This window comes from Nuphar pumila, chromosome 3 (assembly GCF_984573655.1).
Source record: "Nuphar pumila chromosome 3, dmNupPumi1.hap1.1, whole genome shotgun sequence".
Classification (NCBI taxonomy): domain Eukaryota; kingdom Viridiplantae; phylum Streptophyta; class Magnoliopsida; order Nymphaeales; family Nymphaeaceae; genus Nuphar; species Nuphar pumila.
The window spans coordinates 144,030,434-144,047,182 of record NC_143251.1 but is presented as its reverse complement, the minus strand read 5'-3'; the positions used below and the strand labels follow the sequence as shown (position 1 = coordinate 144,047,182).

Genomic DNA, 16,749 nt, shown 5'->3' with positions numbered 1-16,749 from the left:
TCTGAAGTTAAATTGGAATGAATCAGAGAGGCGGGCATTGAAGTGCGGGTGTTCCAAGGGGGTTATAACTCTTGAGTCTTGATTGGGTTATAAGTAGTGATGTGAATCTAGTTATTCAGTTGGTTTCAATTTTAAAGATGGGAATTTGGGTGGCTGCTTATGCATGTAGAGGTCAGCAATGCAGATTCTACAAGGCAGGTGTGCTGAAGACAGAAGGGAGCTTGCTTTTCCTAGAGACTGTCCTAAATGCCATTTTGGATATGGAGGATCTACAGGCTCAAACAATTGCAGTTCACTCGAGTAACTATCGCTGGGTTGGATGGATGAAAGAGGTGGGGTTGGGTTGCTGTCTGATTAACCCGGCTCTCACTATGATGAAACGGGGTCTTCAATAGATGTTTTTTAATTTTAGGGATGCAAGTATGGCTCTCACTATGTGAATTTTTTTACTGTATAGCTTCTGGTGTGGTACAGTGGAAAAATAGGCCTCCAGACTGGAGATTGTAATAAGGTTTTCAGCACCATTTGCTGAGGCCTTAGGGTGGGGGCCTTTTCCCCCAGCTTGATAATCGGAAAAAAAGGGACAGAGTTGGGCCCAGTCAACCGAGACACTGGGTTAACTCGCCGGGTTTTTAACACTTTAGTTCAATGCTTCCAAAGCACCAAGATGCCAAAACCCATGCCCACGCCTTGAACACTGCAAAGTCACTCCCAAAGCAAGAGAGAGAGAGAGAGAGTACAAGCTACATTATAGATTTTATTTTCAGCTGGGATGCAAATATGGCAGGTACATAATGATCAAATCACCTCATATGCAACAGCAATAACTCTGGCTTCTGAACTAAATGCTTCCATTCATTGCAGAACATGGATGCAAATATGGCGGGTATATAATGATCAAATCACCTCATATGCAACAGCAATAACTCTGGCTTCTGAACTAAATGCTTCCATTCATTGCAGAACATGGCGACGGTTGCGCCATCCACAACTCGGTGATCAGCTCCAATAGAAACCTGTGGAAAAAACCTCCTTTTTACCATTACATTCATCAAATTTGACCAAGAACAACTGAATGGGGAACTACCCAAGTTCCCACCCCATAAACTTGCAGTCTGGATTGACTAGAGAATGAGATTTTAACCGACTTGGAGCTTGGGATTTTGATCATCACCATTCATTTACACAAAAGTAATAAGTCGGTGTTGGATGTATTCACACACACTAACAAAGGTTACAACAACACCCACCCAGGTTGCCCGAGTGACAGCGGGCTTGGGATGAAGGTCCTGACCCCTTCATTCCATGTTCGACTCTCACCGGTTGTGCGGATGCCTTTAACTAGTGGGCTCCGTAAGGGCTTGGGTTTACCTCACAGGGAGGTGGGCCCATTAAGTGGCCCGGTTCCTCGTCATTAAAAAAAACACAAAACAAAACAAGTGTTACAACAAGAAGTTTGCATACATGTATATGACAATGTCACTATAGTGCACACATGATATAAATAAGTCAAAAAAAATTACGCTTAAAATATCTAAAAACATTGTGCAAGTGTCTTGGATTAGTTGGCACCAGTAAGGTTATTTTACAAAGTTTATTAAACAGATTGATGGTACTTTCAAAAACATTTTCTTTTGCTATGTGAAACTAAGAATTTAATAAAATGACCACACTCATACATGCACAGACATATACACACTCATACACATTATTTGCTAAATATTCTTGGTGATGACAGCTAATACAAAACACTAATATGATATTCTAAAAAAATGGCAGCAGCAAGAAACTTGGAAAATTTACTCTTCATTGGATGCTATAAAGTTTACAAAGATTACGTTACCCTTATCTATTACCTAAACATCAATGTGAATTATTTACAAATTAAAAGGCATTTTAGTCAATCCATCAAAGCACTTTTTTCTCAAAGATTTTAAACTCTTAAAGTAGGATATTTTCATTAAATTACAATAAGATCATTAGTGAATGGTGGTAGCAACCACAAAGGCAACACCATGAATGTTAAGCTAAAATGGCTTGGTGACCCAAGGAGTTCAAGATCACCATATAAAAGATCAAAATACATAGATGGAACATAAAATAAAACCATAAAAGGAACTGTATTCATAAAAAACATATGCAGTTATATAGAATGACTACTAGATGACAGTATTTCTGCAAAAAATGAGTACTGTTGGTTCTTAAATGCATGTACATGCATCACTCATTTATTATAACTGATTCTTCAAAGGCCAATGGTAGTTAGAGATCGATCACTTACATTCATGATGGATGCAGGATATACGGTTCCATCTTCAGCAAATCTAGGAAGTTTCTGAATTCTGCCAATGGCAATGATGGCAACCTCAGGCAAGTTGAGCAGTGGACAGCCAAACTTGCCACCAACTGCCCCAATGTTGCTCAAGGTGATTGTTCCACCAGAAATATCATCAGAGGATAGTTTGTTATTGAATGCCAACTGCTGAAGTCGTGACAGCTCCTTTGTTATCTAACAAAATTAGGTTTAGTTGGCACAAGATCAGATGAAGTAGTTGTTCAGAACTTATGGCATAATACCCAAGACATCTTAGGCTATTATCATAAAACAAGCATAGTTACACACTATAAGTTGCAAAAACAAATTATTTTCTTTCACCCAGGTGTATTTCTCAGGTATAACAAAAATCATTGGTGACAAAAATCATTGTTTCACCCACAGAGAGAGAGAGAGAGAGAGAGAGAGAACATAATCTTGCATATGAGCATAAAAGCCAAATGAAATTGTAACTTGCATATGAGCATATTAATGTTTTTTTTTCATTTTGCCAAGTTACAATTTCATTTGGCAAAATGAAAAAAAAAGAATCCTATGAATAGGTACTGCATGTAAAAGTATGACTTGCGTTAATTTGGGAAATATCTGAACCCCACCTCCAATACAGAAAGTGATTGGACCTTCTTTATATTTGGGACAACAAGACCATATGTGGTAGCCATTGCAACTCCTATATTGTGGCATCCTGAAATTGAACAATGAAGTATATGAGTGACATACAAATAGGTGATGACCTGTTATCCAAAGAAAGCAGCAGACTTCACAAGCCTACAGGCTTCACAAGATTTTCTGACTAGACTACTGAAGCAACTAGAACTAAGAGGTGAGTTCATATGCATATAAAAACTTTGATGTAATAACCAAGCCAATGCAAAACAATGACATGGGCAGCCTAGAATTGTTGAAAAATCAAGATCTGGTGTCTCTTATAGAAGCTTTGGTCCATTTAGAGGACAAAGTTATTATTGCTAACGAGAAACAAAATTTTTTGATGTCTCTACTCCTTGAGTTGCATTAAATGTAGAAATAAATTTGTTGGGCTTAATCCAGAATTCGACCTTGAGAGAATGTGCACTTGAGGCTAAGTCCTAGGTGTGTCAAAACATGTCTTATTATTGTAATGAACCCATGGATCCTTGGGATTTGTGGAACATTTTATATCAACCCTAGTTGTGGAGCATAGATGAAGGTAAGGATCACAACCTCCTACTCATCCTGTATGTTGTCCTTTTCTTTCCATGTTTCAATATAAACTAATGTTAACAATATATAAAAAAGGTCCTCAAAGGGAACATACCGTTCTTTCCAATTTGGGTACAATATGGGAGAAACTTCTCTTTTTAACTGATGTTTATTTATTACTGGAGTGAAGAAAAGATCCCATTATATTACACACACACACACTCATATAAGGTGTAGTGGTATAGTGATAATTGTGGAGAAATCCAATACTGCACAGGAACCGAGGAAGAGAGAGAGAGAGAGCAGCTGAGAGGGAAAAATCGTGAACATTTAGGGGTAAACATCTCTTGTTTAAATAGAGGTTAGCCTAAAAGACAAATTACAAGTAGGTCCCTCGTTATATGAAAAATTCTAAAGAACCATCTTTTAAAAGTAAATAAATAACTTTAAGGATAAAACACTTGAAAATAACTAATGGTCGACTAGTCTTAACACTCCCCCTCAAGCTGGAGCATAGATATCAATCATGCTCAGTTTGCTGCAACATTTTGAGAAACTGGGCCTAGCAAGAGGCTTTGTAAACATATCTGAAACTTGATCTTTCGAGTTTAGATGCTTGGTAGAGATATGACCAGCTTGAACCATATCTCTTACATAATGGCAGTCAACTTCAATATGTTTTGTCCTCTCATGAAACACAGGATTATTTGCTATATATGTAGTTGCCTTGTTATCACACATCATCACCACAGGAGATGAAACCTTCACTTGAAGATCATTTAGTACATTTCGAACCCAAATAAATTCAGCTGTTGTTTGGGCCATAGCCCTATATTCTGATTCGGCACTCGACCTAGCAACCATGGTTTGTTTCTTACTTCTCCATGAAATTAAGTTACCTCCCATAAACACACAGAATCCAGTGATAGATTTCCTATCCTCAACAGATCCAACATAATCAGCATCAGAGTAAGCAACTATCTCCAGGGTTCCCCCTTTCTTGAATAATAACTCTTTTCCAGGGGAAGATTTTAGGTACCTGAGAATCATCATTGCAACATTCCGGTGTACTTCATTCGGTTTTTGCATAAATTGGCTAACCTTGCTTACTGCTAAAGCAATATTAGGTCTAGTCATTGTCACATATAGTAGCTTCCCTACTAGAGAGCGATAACTTTTGCTATCCACAAGTTTTGACCCTTCTTCCAACAACTGAATTTTGTGATCCATGGAAATATTTGCTGGTTTGGCTCCCAATATTCCTATCTCTTTTAATAAATCAAGAGCATACTTACGTTGAGACAGAACCAAGCCTTCACTGCTTCTGGCAACTTCTATACCCAGAAAATATCCAAGAGGACCAAGGTCTTTTGTAACAAAATGTTTTTGAAGATGAGCCTTTGTAGCTGCAATATCGTTCATATCATCTCCTGTAAGGATGATGTCATCCACATATACCACCATAACAACTAGACCTGAGTTAGTTTTCTTAATAAATAATGTGTGGTCTGACGCTGACCGCTTAAAGCCAAACTTTGACATCATGTCAAACAACTTTTGAAACCATGCACGAGGACTTTGTTTCAGACCATATATCGCATTTTTTAACCTGCACACCTTCTGACACTCCCCCTCAACCTCGAACCCAGAAGGTTGCTGCATGTATACTATTTCTGACAAATCCCCATATAGAAATGCATTTTTCACATCTAGTTGACACAGACGCCATCCATGGTGAACAACTACAGAGAGAACTAGACGAATGGTACCCATCTGTGCGACAGGAGTGAAAGTTTCAAAGAAATCAACACCATGTGTCTGAGTATAACCTTTTGCTACTAATCTGGCCTTATATCTTTCAATAGAACCATCTGAGTTGTACTTAATGGTATATACCCAATTACATCCAACAATATCTGTATCCAATGGGGAATTAACTAGGTCTCACGTCTGTTGAGACAATAAGGCATCCATTTCCTCTTGCATTGTCTGCTTCCATCTACTATCAAGCTCTGCCTGTTGATAGTTAAAAGGAATAGTTTCAACAGATAAGGCAGAAATAAAAGCTTTCATCTGACTTCCAATTCTGGCATCGGACAAAATGAGATATAGGATATAATGTACATTGTCGTGTCCCCTTACATAGAGTTATTGGCCTGTTATCATCAACATGAAGATCACTATGATCAGGAACACTTACCTCAGGAGAAGAAGAAGGAGAAAGCTCAGGAGGAGGTGGAGCTCTACGCACATATACCAATGTGGGATTATGAAACCGTGAGGAAGGTAGGGTAGGACCCGGTAATGGAGGTACATGAAATGAAATGGGGATTTTCGAAACACGAGCTTAGATTAACAAGAGCAAGTGTCAAGAATGACACTAAAGCATAACCCTTAAAAAGGGTATAACTGGAAACAAAATAAAAATAAAAATGTATTCTTTATTGATATGAAAAACCAATTGCTTAAGAAGCATTGGAGTAAAATACAAGAGGGGTTGCACCCCTTTATATACACAGCTGAAAGAGGACTCAATAGAGCTGTTGGGCACAGTCCAACAGCTCTATTTAGAGCTGTTGGAATGTGTCAGTCCAACAGCTCTATTGCTAGTCAAGTCTGGACAGGACTTGACTAGCAATAGTCATTCTAGTTCAAACTGAACTAGATGACATAAAGACAAAAAATAAAAATAAAGGAAAAAAATTACAGAAAAGAAAGAAATGAAAAATGTATTTATATATATATATAATATAATATTATTATATATACATATATGTACAGTTTTACATTTTAACACTCCCCCTCAAACTTACGGTACAATGAGCGAAAGTTTGTCTAAGAGAAAGTGAAATCGATGAGCAGCGAGAGGCTTTGTAAAGAAGTCTGCTAACTGATATTCTGAAGTGACATATGGCAGATCAATTATCCCGTGTAGATATTCCTCTCTGACGTAGTGACAATCCATTTCGATGTGTTTGGTGCGTTCGTGGAATGTTCTGTTACTGGCAATGTAGATCGCACTTTTGTTGTCACAACACATTTGTGAAGCCTTTGTTGCTTCAACTCCCATGTCAGCAAGCAGTCGTCGGAGCCAAACTACTTCCATGGTCGTGGTTGCCATGGCTCTGTATTCAGCTTCGGTGGATGAGAGAGATACCTTCTGCTGCTTTTTACACCTCCACGAGATTAATGATTCCCCTAAAAAGACACAAAAGTCAGTGGTTGAGTGTCTGTTATTGGGATCACCTCCCCAATCAGCATCAGTATATGCAATTAAATCAAGAGAAGAGGGGGAAGATAAGAAAAGTCCTCGTGAAAGAGAGGACTTGATGTATCTGATAATACGCATGACTGCTCCCATATGAACAGAAGTAGGAGCATGTTGAAATTGACTTGTTGTATGAACAACATGTGCTATATCTGGTCTGGTAATGGATAGATAGGAAAGTGCCCCGACAAGCTGTCTGTAAGGAGTAGGGTCTGCAAGAAGTTCTCCATCATCAATCTTCATTTTAACATTAACAACTTCTGGAGTGTCGACTTTCTTATCATCAGTAATACCAGACCTGAAAACAATATCAAAAGCAAATTTAGTCTGAGATAATAAATATCCTCTAGGAGAATAAGCAACTTCAATGCCTAAAAAATATCTCAACAAGCCCAAATCAGTCATTTCAAAATGAGATTTAAGAAGTGTTTTGATTGTTTCAACTCCCTGTTTATCGCTTCCGGTGATGATCATATCATCCACATAGAGAAGAAGCACAATGATTCCTGCATTAGAATTCTTAATAAACAAAGCACTGTCAGTTAAACAGAATTGAAAACCAATATCAATCATAACACGACTAAACCTATCATACCAAGCTTTTGGTGCTTGTTTAAGTCCATAAAGAGCTTTTTCTAAGCGAAGGACTTTACCCTTAGGAATACTTAGACCAGGAGGGGGTTCCATATATACTTCTTCAACTAGCTTTCCATTTAAAAAAGCATTTTTGATATCCATTTGAAAAATAGACCATTTTTTGATAGAAGCTAAGGCAATTAAGGTTCAGACAGTAGTCATACGAGCCACCGGAGCAAAGGTTTCTTCATAATCAATCCCATATTCTTGGGCATAACCTTTGGCTACTAAACGGGCTTTATATCTTTCAAGAGTACCATCACTCTTGGTTTTAATTTTATAAACCCATCGACATCCTATAGTTTTCTTCCCTGGAGGAAGATCTTGAATATTCCATGTAGAAGCCTTTTCAAGTGCATCTAATTCAGCTTTCATGGCTTCTATCCATTTGATATCATTTTTTGCTTGAAAATATGTGGATGGTTCTTCATATGTGTGAATTAATGCAATAACTGCCCTATATGTGGGTGAGAAAGACTCGTATGATACAAACTTTCCTGGAGGCCTCGAGATTCGGATTGATTGTCTAGTTGGAATGTTAGAATATTTCTCAAGTGCACATGGAGGATTAGACTCTTGTCGCCTGGAATATTGAATACTAGTATCTCTATGAACTTCTTTATTTTCAACATTAAGATCAATAATTCTTTGATCATCATCAAAGTTACAGTCAAGGTCATATTCATTAGATGTTGATGTTAGATCTAGCAAAAAGGAGTACTCAGTGACGTCTTTTAATTTTCTAAAATCAAAGAAGCTTTCCTTTTCAAGAAATGAAACATTTCTAGACACATATAGTTTATTATTTTTGAAGTCAAAACATCTATAACCTTTCTGGTTTTCAGCATATCCTAAAAAGGCACAGAGAATCGCACGAGGGGAAAGTTTATCATTTTTGTCAGTAAATATGAAACATTTGCACCCAAATATTCTTAGTCTAGAGTAGTCTGGAGAAATGTTCATAAGTTTTTCAATGGGAGTGATATTTTGTAACGAAGAAGATGGCATCCCATTAATGAGATATGTGGCAGTTAAGGCAGCTTCTGCCCAAAAGTCTTTCGGGACTTGATTTGCTATTAATAAAGTCCTAGTAGTTTCTATAATATGGCGATGTTTTCGTTCTGCCAGTCCCTTTTGTTGAGGTGTATAAGGACAAGATCTTTGATGTGTGATGCCATGCAATTTAAGATAATTTTGAAAATCTGTGGATAAGAACTCTCCCCCTGAATCTGTGCGAAAAATAGTAATATCATTTTGAAACTTGTTTTTAACCATATTATGAAAAGTTTGAAAGTATGAAAATACTTCAGACTTATGTTTGAGAAAGTACATCCACGTATGTCGGGAGAAATCATCGACAAAAATAACATAGTAAACAAATCCTCCTTTAGAAATTACTGGTGCGGGACCCCAAACATCCGAGTGTATTAATTCAAGTGGTCTTGAAGAGAAAAAGGTTCTGTTCTGAAATGGTAATCTTTTCATTTTGCCGAGAATACAATCTTTACAATCAAATGATTCAGAGTTACAAAATTTTCCTAGATTTGGAAAATGTTGGATTTTGGCTATATGTGGGTGACCAAGTCTCTTATGCCACAATTCCAACTCTATTTTTTGAATATTATAACAAAAAGCTTTTTTCGGCATTTCCAAAAAATCCATGTAATAGAGTCCTCTTTCTCTATGGCCTTCCCCAATCAGCTTGCCTGACTGGCGATCCTGTACCCAAGAACCATGAGAAGAAAAAGAAATATTACACCCATAATCAGAAATTTGAGATACAGATAAAAGATTTAAATTTAATTTGGGAACATGTCTAATTTCTGGAATAAAAAAAAATTTGTTTTATAAATTTTTTCAAAATTTCCTATTCCTTCTATTTCAAGAGAAGTCCCATCAGCAGTAAAGACTTTTGACACACTTGTTTTATTTTTAACACATTTGGATAGACTTTGATTATTTGGGGTCATATGAAAAGATGCACCAGAGTCAAGAAGCCAAGAAATTTTACCTAGATCAGAAAAAGATGAGGCTACTGCGCCGGTTGAAGCTTCAGATGAAGAAGAGGCACCTTTGATGAGAGGCTGAAGAATCTCCATTAGTTGGGCCAGGGAAACTGGTGCATCCTGATCTTTAGGCTCCGATCCAGCAATTGCAACTCTTTTTTCTCTCAGCTCCTTAAGTTTGGGACATTGTGGCCTATAGTGTCCCGGTTCATGACAGTGATGACAAATAACTTTCTTCTTATCATAGTCACCATTTTGTCGGTTAAAGTGAGGAGGCCTATATGATCGAACATGATTCCCTGGTCTAGACACGGCTAAAACGGAATCATCTTCAATTTTTAAAGAACCTTTCCGGAGACAATTTTCTTCCATTGTTAACTCTTCAATAGTTTCAACAATAGAAGGAATTTTTCCCCGGTGAAGTAGGGCCGATTTAGTGGTTTCAAATTCCGGCCTTAATCCAGTGATAAACTGGTAAAAAAGTTCGGCATCGAGTTGTTTCTGACGAAGCTCGATGTCTTCGGCACAATGCCACTTTGGTTCTAAAAGGGAAAGTTCTTCCCAAAGTTCGGACAACCCATTGTAATATTCACGAATAGTTTTGTCTCCTTGTGTCATCATTCGAACTTTTTCTTGGAGGTTGCACACGTGTGCAATATCTTTAAGGGAATACATATTCTTAAGGTATTCCCATGCCTTATCGGCATGATCAAATTTGGCAAGACTTGAGCATTTTTTAATGTCAACGCTATTGATAAGCCATGACATTATCTTCGCATGAAATATTCTCCATTCTTTCCATTTCTTCTCGTATGAGGCAATAGCCTTGATTTTCTCTTCTTCCGATAGAGGGACCTCTTTATCTCCCTCCTTTTTAGTAAGAGATAGCTTAGGTTCCGAATCGGAACCATCCACAATCCCCCATAAGCCTTTTCCCCATATATGGTGCTTCATGATTGAAGCCCATGTTACATAGTTCGGTGACTTTATCATTGTCATCCATCGATTACAAGGAGAGAAAGAATAGGGATAGAAGAGAAACAAGAAGGAAAATGAAAAAGAAAGAAAAAAAAACAATACAACAAGATGTGAAATCTTCTCCAATGAAGTGATAAAACACTTCTCTTCAAGTGGCGAACACTTTTGCAAACGGGCACGGAAACCGAGGCAGCTTTTCCTCAAGATTTAGTACTTCCGCGGCTCTGATACCATGAAATGAAATGGGGATTTTCGAAACACGAGCTTAGATTAACAAGAGCAAGTGTCAAGAATGACACTAAAGCATAACCCTTAAAAAGGGTATAACTGGAAACAAAATAAAAATAAAAATGTATTCTTTATTGATATGAAAAACCAATTGCTTAAGAAGCATTGGAGTAAAATACAAGAGGGGCTGCACCCCTTTATATACACAGCTGAAAGAGGACTCAATAGAGCTGTTGGGCACAGTCCAACAGCTCTATTTAGAGCTGTTGGAATGTGTCAGTCCAACAGCTCTATTGCTAGTCAAGTCTGGACAGGACTTGACTAGCAATAGTCATTCTAGTTCAAACTGAACTAGATGACATAAAGACAAAAAATAAAAATAAAGGAAAAAAATTACAGAAAAGAAAGAAATGAAAAATGTATTTATATATATATATATATAATAATAATATAATATTATTATATATACATATATGTACAGTTTTACATTTAACAGTACAGATTCCAAAGGGAAAGGAGGAACAGAAAGGGGAAAGGAGTAATTTAGATCAACTTGCATCTGAGATCCAGTATGAGAATAATATGGAACGGACTCCAGGAAAGATACATCCGCACTGACATATTCCTGAGAAATCGGGTCATAACATCGATACCCCTTTTGGTTTTTTGGATAACCTATAAAAATACATTTACTTGCTTGAGCAACTAATTTATCACGGTCAGATCCAAGCATGTGCACAAAGCAAATACACCCAAATACTTTGGGCGAGAAAGAGAAAAGACGAGCATTGGGATTCAGGATGTGCAAAGGAATTTTATCTTCCACGGATGATAAAGGCATACGGTTGATCAAATAACAGGTTGTGATAACAACATCCCCCCAATAGGAAGCAAGAACATTGGATTGAATCATAAGGGTATGTGCTACATCAAGAAGGTGCCTGTGTTTTCGCTCAGTCACCTCATTTTGTTGGGAAGTATAGGCACAGGAGGTTTGAAGTTGAATGCCATGGTCTTGATAAAATTGCAATAAGGCTTTTGTTTTGAACTCAAGTGCATTATCAGTGCGGATAATCTTAACAACAGATTCAAACTGAGTTTTTATTTCAAGAATCAATGACTTAATAATACTAGGAACTTCAGATCTTTCTTTTATTAGGAACACCCAAGACAACTTAGAAAAATCATCAACAATAACCTATGTCACAGGGACTCGGCAAAACAGATGTCGCACCCGCGTCGACGCGACGCGACGCGGGTGCGCGTGCGGGTGTGGCACCGGGTGCGGTCAACACGACCCTGGGTGCGGTCAACACACCCAGGGTCATTTTTGTCCATAATTTGGGCGTAAAAAAAATCCCCCGATGAAAAGGAGGATTAGGGCAAAAAAAATTTTTTGCCCTAATCTCTCCTCTCTCTCCCCCTGAGCTCGAGCTCTCTCCCATCACTGCCCCAGCTCCGCCGCCCCCAGCTCCGCCTCCCAGGCTCCTCCTCTCGGTTCCTCCTCTCCTTTCGCAGGTATGTCTCTCACTCTCTTCTTGGGTCGGCTGGGGAGGGATTGAGCTCCCCCTGCTCCCTCGTTTTTCGGCACAAGAGGGGCCGAGCCCCTCCCACATCTGGCTCTTTTTTGGGGTCGACATGGGAGGGGCCGAGCCCCTCCCCCATCTGTTTTTTTCTTTGGGTCGACAGGGGAGGGGTCGAGCCCCTCCCCCATCTGTTTTTTTTTTTTTTGGGTCGACAGGGGAGGGGCCAAGCCCCTCCCCCATCTGTTTTTGTTTTTTTTTTTGAGGGGGGGGGGGGGTGTCGACAGGGGAGGGGCCGAGCCCCTCCCCCATATGTTTTTTTCTTTGGGTCGACAGGGGAGGGGCCAAGCCCCTCCCCCATCTGTTTTTTTTTTTGGGTCGACAGGGGAGGGGCCGAGCCCCTCCCCCATCTGGCTCTTTTTTTGGGTCGACAGGAGCCCCTCCCCCGTCTGGATTTTTTTTTGGGTCGACAGGCCTCCCCCATCTGGCTCTCTCTGTTTTCAGCAGGGGAGGGTCCGAGCCCCCCTCGCTCTCGCTCTCTTGTTGGGTTGGCAGGGGAGGGGTTGAGCCCCTCCTTCTCCCTGTGTTTTCAAATTGATTTGAAAATTTTAATGTATTTTTTTTTTCAGGATAAAAATGATGGATAAAGGGAAAGGACTTGCATCATCCTCATCCCAACATGTGAGTTCTGCTGCTAGTTTTGCTGATAGTTGCAGTGGGATTGATGATGTGGGGCCACTATGGGTACATGTATTAAAACTTGCAAAAACTAGAGAAGGAGGTGGTGGAAACAAGAGATTTCGATGCAAGCTCTGCGAAAGAGATTTTGTTGGGTCTTACACAAGAGTGAAGGCTCATTTGTTGAAGATACCAGAACATGGCATTTCAGCTTGCAGGAAAGTTGATGAGGCAATGCGAAGACAATACAAGAAAATACAAGAAGAATATGAGAAGAGAAAGGCAATGGCCGATTCTTCTGCAGTCAGTGTGCCATTTGCAAGCCACCAAGAAGATGCTGAAAAAAAAAAGAAAAGTCAATGTAGGAGGTAGAGGAACGATACAAGCAGCATTCAATACATATGGAAGAGAAGAATTGGATAGAAAAGTTGGGAGGTATTTTTATTCTGGTTCACTCTCATTTAATGCGGCTAGAAATCCTTATTGGAAGGATTTAGTAACATCCTTGGCAAATTGTAATTTGAGTGGTTATGTGCCTCCAAGTTCGGAAAAAATACGAACCACACTTCTTGCAGAAGAGAGGGCAAATGTGGAGAGGTTGCTAGAGATTAAAAAATATTCATGGGAGCAAAATGGAGTTTCTATTGTGTCTGATGGATGGACAAATATTCAAAGGCGTCCATTAATCAATTTCATTGCTTGTTCGCTTAGTGACCCAATATTCTTGAAAGCAGTTGATGCATCTGGGGAATATAAAAATGCAGAGTATTTGAAGGGATTGTTTATAGAAGTGATAAAAGAAGTGGATGATCAGAAAGTGGTACAAATCATTACAGACAACGCTCCAGTTTGTAAAAGTGCAGCATTGAGTTTAAAGAGTGAGTACCCTCATATTTTTTGGACTCCCTGTGTAGCACACAGCTTAAATCTAGCCCTAAAGAGCATCTGCAACCCCAAAGAAGAAGAAAATTCACAAGCATATGCTTTATGTTCATGGATTGAAGATTTAGAAAGAAATGTCAAAAGCATTAGGAATTTTGTTGTTAACCATCAGCGTGCTAATACTATATTTAATAGGCATTCTGATTTGAAATTGTTGAAGGTCGCTGAAACACGTTTTGCGTCCATCATTGTGATGATGAAGAGGATTAAAAGAGTGAAGAATGCTTTGATTAACATGGTGACTGATAAAAATTGGACATTCTATCGTGCTGATGATGATATCAAGGCTCAAGAAATTAAGAAATTCATTCTTGATGATGAGTTTTGGGACAGATTGGTATACTTTTTTCAATTTACGCAACCTATTTGAGAAATGTTAAGAGAAGTTGATAAGGATAAGCCCATGCTTCACAGAGTTTATGAAATGTGGGATAATATGATTGAAAAAATACAAGCTATAGTTTTCATGCATGAAGAAAAAAATCCTGCATTGGATGATTCAGATTTTTTTAATCATATTCATTCAATTTTAGTCAGAAGATGGGATAAGAGCAACACTCATTTGCATTGCATGGCACATTCTCTTAATCCAAAATATTATGCAAATAAGTGGCGGGCTGGTGGTATTGATCGTGTCCCTCCAAATTTAGACCCAGAGCTATCAAGACATAGAAATATGTGTATGACAAGACTTTTTCCAGAAGCATATCTTCTACATCAAGTCACACAAGAGTTTGGAAAATTTTCATCTTCGAGATTATATCCACCGGCATTATTTGCGAGAGAAGAAGATAATATAGATCCTATCACATGGTGGTCAACATTTGGATCAGAAACACCTCTTCTGCAACGTCTTGCATTAAGATTGTTATCGCAGTCTGCTAGTTCATCTTGTTGTGAAAGAAATTGGAGCACATATTCTCAAATCCACAACACGAAGAGAAACAAACTCACCAGCAAGCGTGCAGAGGATTTAGTATATGTTCATTTAAATCTTCGATTACTTTCGTGAAGCAATGATGAATACAGGTACTAATTTGCTTTCTTAGTTATTTGATTATTTCTTAGTTTTCATTTAAATATACTTGTATTGTATTTATCATTTTCAAATTGGGTTTATAACGCAGACAAGGAACATCCAAATTTTGGGATGTAAACCCAGAAGAGTGTGACTTCGAGGGAGAACATGAATTCAACGTAACAAACATGGATTTAGCTGAGCCCAGTATTTCTTCTAATGATGCATTTGATGATGAAGAAGAAAATTACTAACATTCATTACTTCATCAGGATATACTTTGGTATGTAATTTAGTTCTTTTATACAATACTTACTTGATTGATATTTAGATCGATTTATGTAATTGCTTTACTTATTTGATTTATAATTTGATATTTAGGTTGATACACTGCATGCATGATGAATCATATTATGAGTTTATGACAATGTTTACTGTTAAATGTTAAACTGTTAAAACTTCAAAATTATATATATATATATATATATATATAATTTTTTGTTACATTTTTGCCCCTGCCGCACCCCCGCACCCGGGTTTTTTGGAAGTGCCGCACCCGCACCTGCACCTGCACCCGCACCCACACCCATGTGACATAGACAATAACAAGATAATATCGACACTGAGTCCTAGTAGGAATCTTATTAGGACCCCATACATCCGTATGAAGAAGTTCAAAGACCTTATGACTGGACTGACTCTAACTAGAAAGGAACAAACTTCGATGATGCTTGCCCAACTGACATGCTTCACACTGAAATGACGTAGTAGACGAAATTTGAGGAATGACATGACGAAGCTTTGACAATGAAGGATGACCAAAACGATGATGCCACTGAACAGAACTCGAGGAATAGTCGACTGCAGCAAAACTGTTTCCCACTAGATGATGTAAGTAGTAGACTCCATTTTCTTCATAGCATCCACCAATCTTCTTCCTCATCAACAAATCCTGAAAATGACAACCAACAGGATCAAATATCACTCTACAGTTTAGCTCTTTTGTAAGACAACTCACTGAAAGTAAACTTTGAGGAAATGAAGGAGCATGAAGGACATTTTTCAACTGTAAGGAAGAAGATATAGAAACATTTCCCTGACCAACCACCGGAGAAGAGCTCCCATCTGCTAATGAGACTCCCCGATGAGCAATAATATCTTTTAGATCTGAAAAATAATGAGAATTTCCACACAGATGTCTGGATACACCTGAGTCAATAATCCACTTACTATCATTGAGATGAAGATGGTCCCCAGTTGCGTAGGCCACACCAGCTACAGGAGAAGAGAAGCTTGAAGGACGATGAGCTACCAATTCTTCATATTCTGCACGACTAAGGGAGATGCAGTCACGGGGAGAAGAGGCTTCATTTGCATTTGCTACCTCTAGTTTTATAACATTAGCTTTTGGAACATTAGGCCTCGATGCAGGAAAGACAAACCGTCCATGTTTATCCCAGCAACGGTCTTCCAAGTGTCCTGATTTTCCACAAAATGTGCATTGAAGTTTACCTCTACCTCCCACACCTCTTCCACGACCTCGTCCTCTAATGTTCAGAGTATTTCCACGACCATAACCAGAAGGAACAACTAAGGCAGATGTCTGGGATATAGGATGAGATTGTGGGAGAGAAAAAACAAGTCTGCTCAAGCGATTGTATGCATCGGCTAGAGTAGGTACATCAGATCCAATTAACATTTGGACTTTAGCAACCGAGAATTCTGAAGATAACCCTCTGAGGAACCGAGCAACCATAGTCTGTTCTTGATGAACCTTTTGCTTTGAACAATACAAAGGCCTGTGAGTATTAAGCCTTTCAAAGGCAGCTTTAACAGATGCATAGTACTGGACCAAGGTCTGATCTACCTGCTGCAAATTATATATCTCTTATTCAACTTGCAGAATACGACTCACATTTGTTTCTTGAGAGTAAGTATCTCAAAGATTATCCCAC

The 16,749-nt window shown here is 38.6% G+C and overlaps 1 protein-coding gene across 1 annotated transcript in view; it reads right to left on the bottom strand.

The window, feature by feature from the left end:
- Positions 1-732: 732 nt before the first annotated feature.
- BCE2 (2-oxoacid dehydrogenases acyltransferase family protein) overlaps positions 733-16,749 on the bottom strand; it is a 31,361-nt gene continuing 15,344 nt past the window's right edge. Inside the window, exons 6-8 of the mRNA XM_090000439.1 lie at positions 2,932-3,020; positions 2,282-2,509; positions 733-1,016 (exon numbers count right to left, since the gene is read on the bottom strand). Coding sequence (XP_089856565.1) covers positions 903-1,016; positions 2,282-2,509; positions 2,932-3,020 — 431 coding nt within the window. The 3' untranslated portion in view covers positions 733-902. The remainder of the gene's footprint in view (positions 1,017-2,281; positions 2,510-2,931; positions 3,021-16,749) is intronic.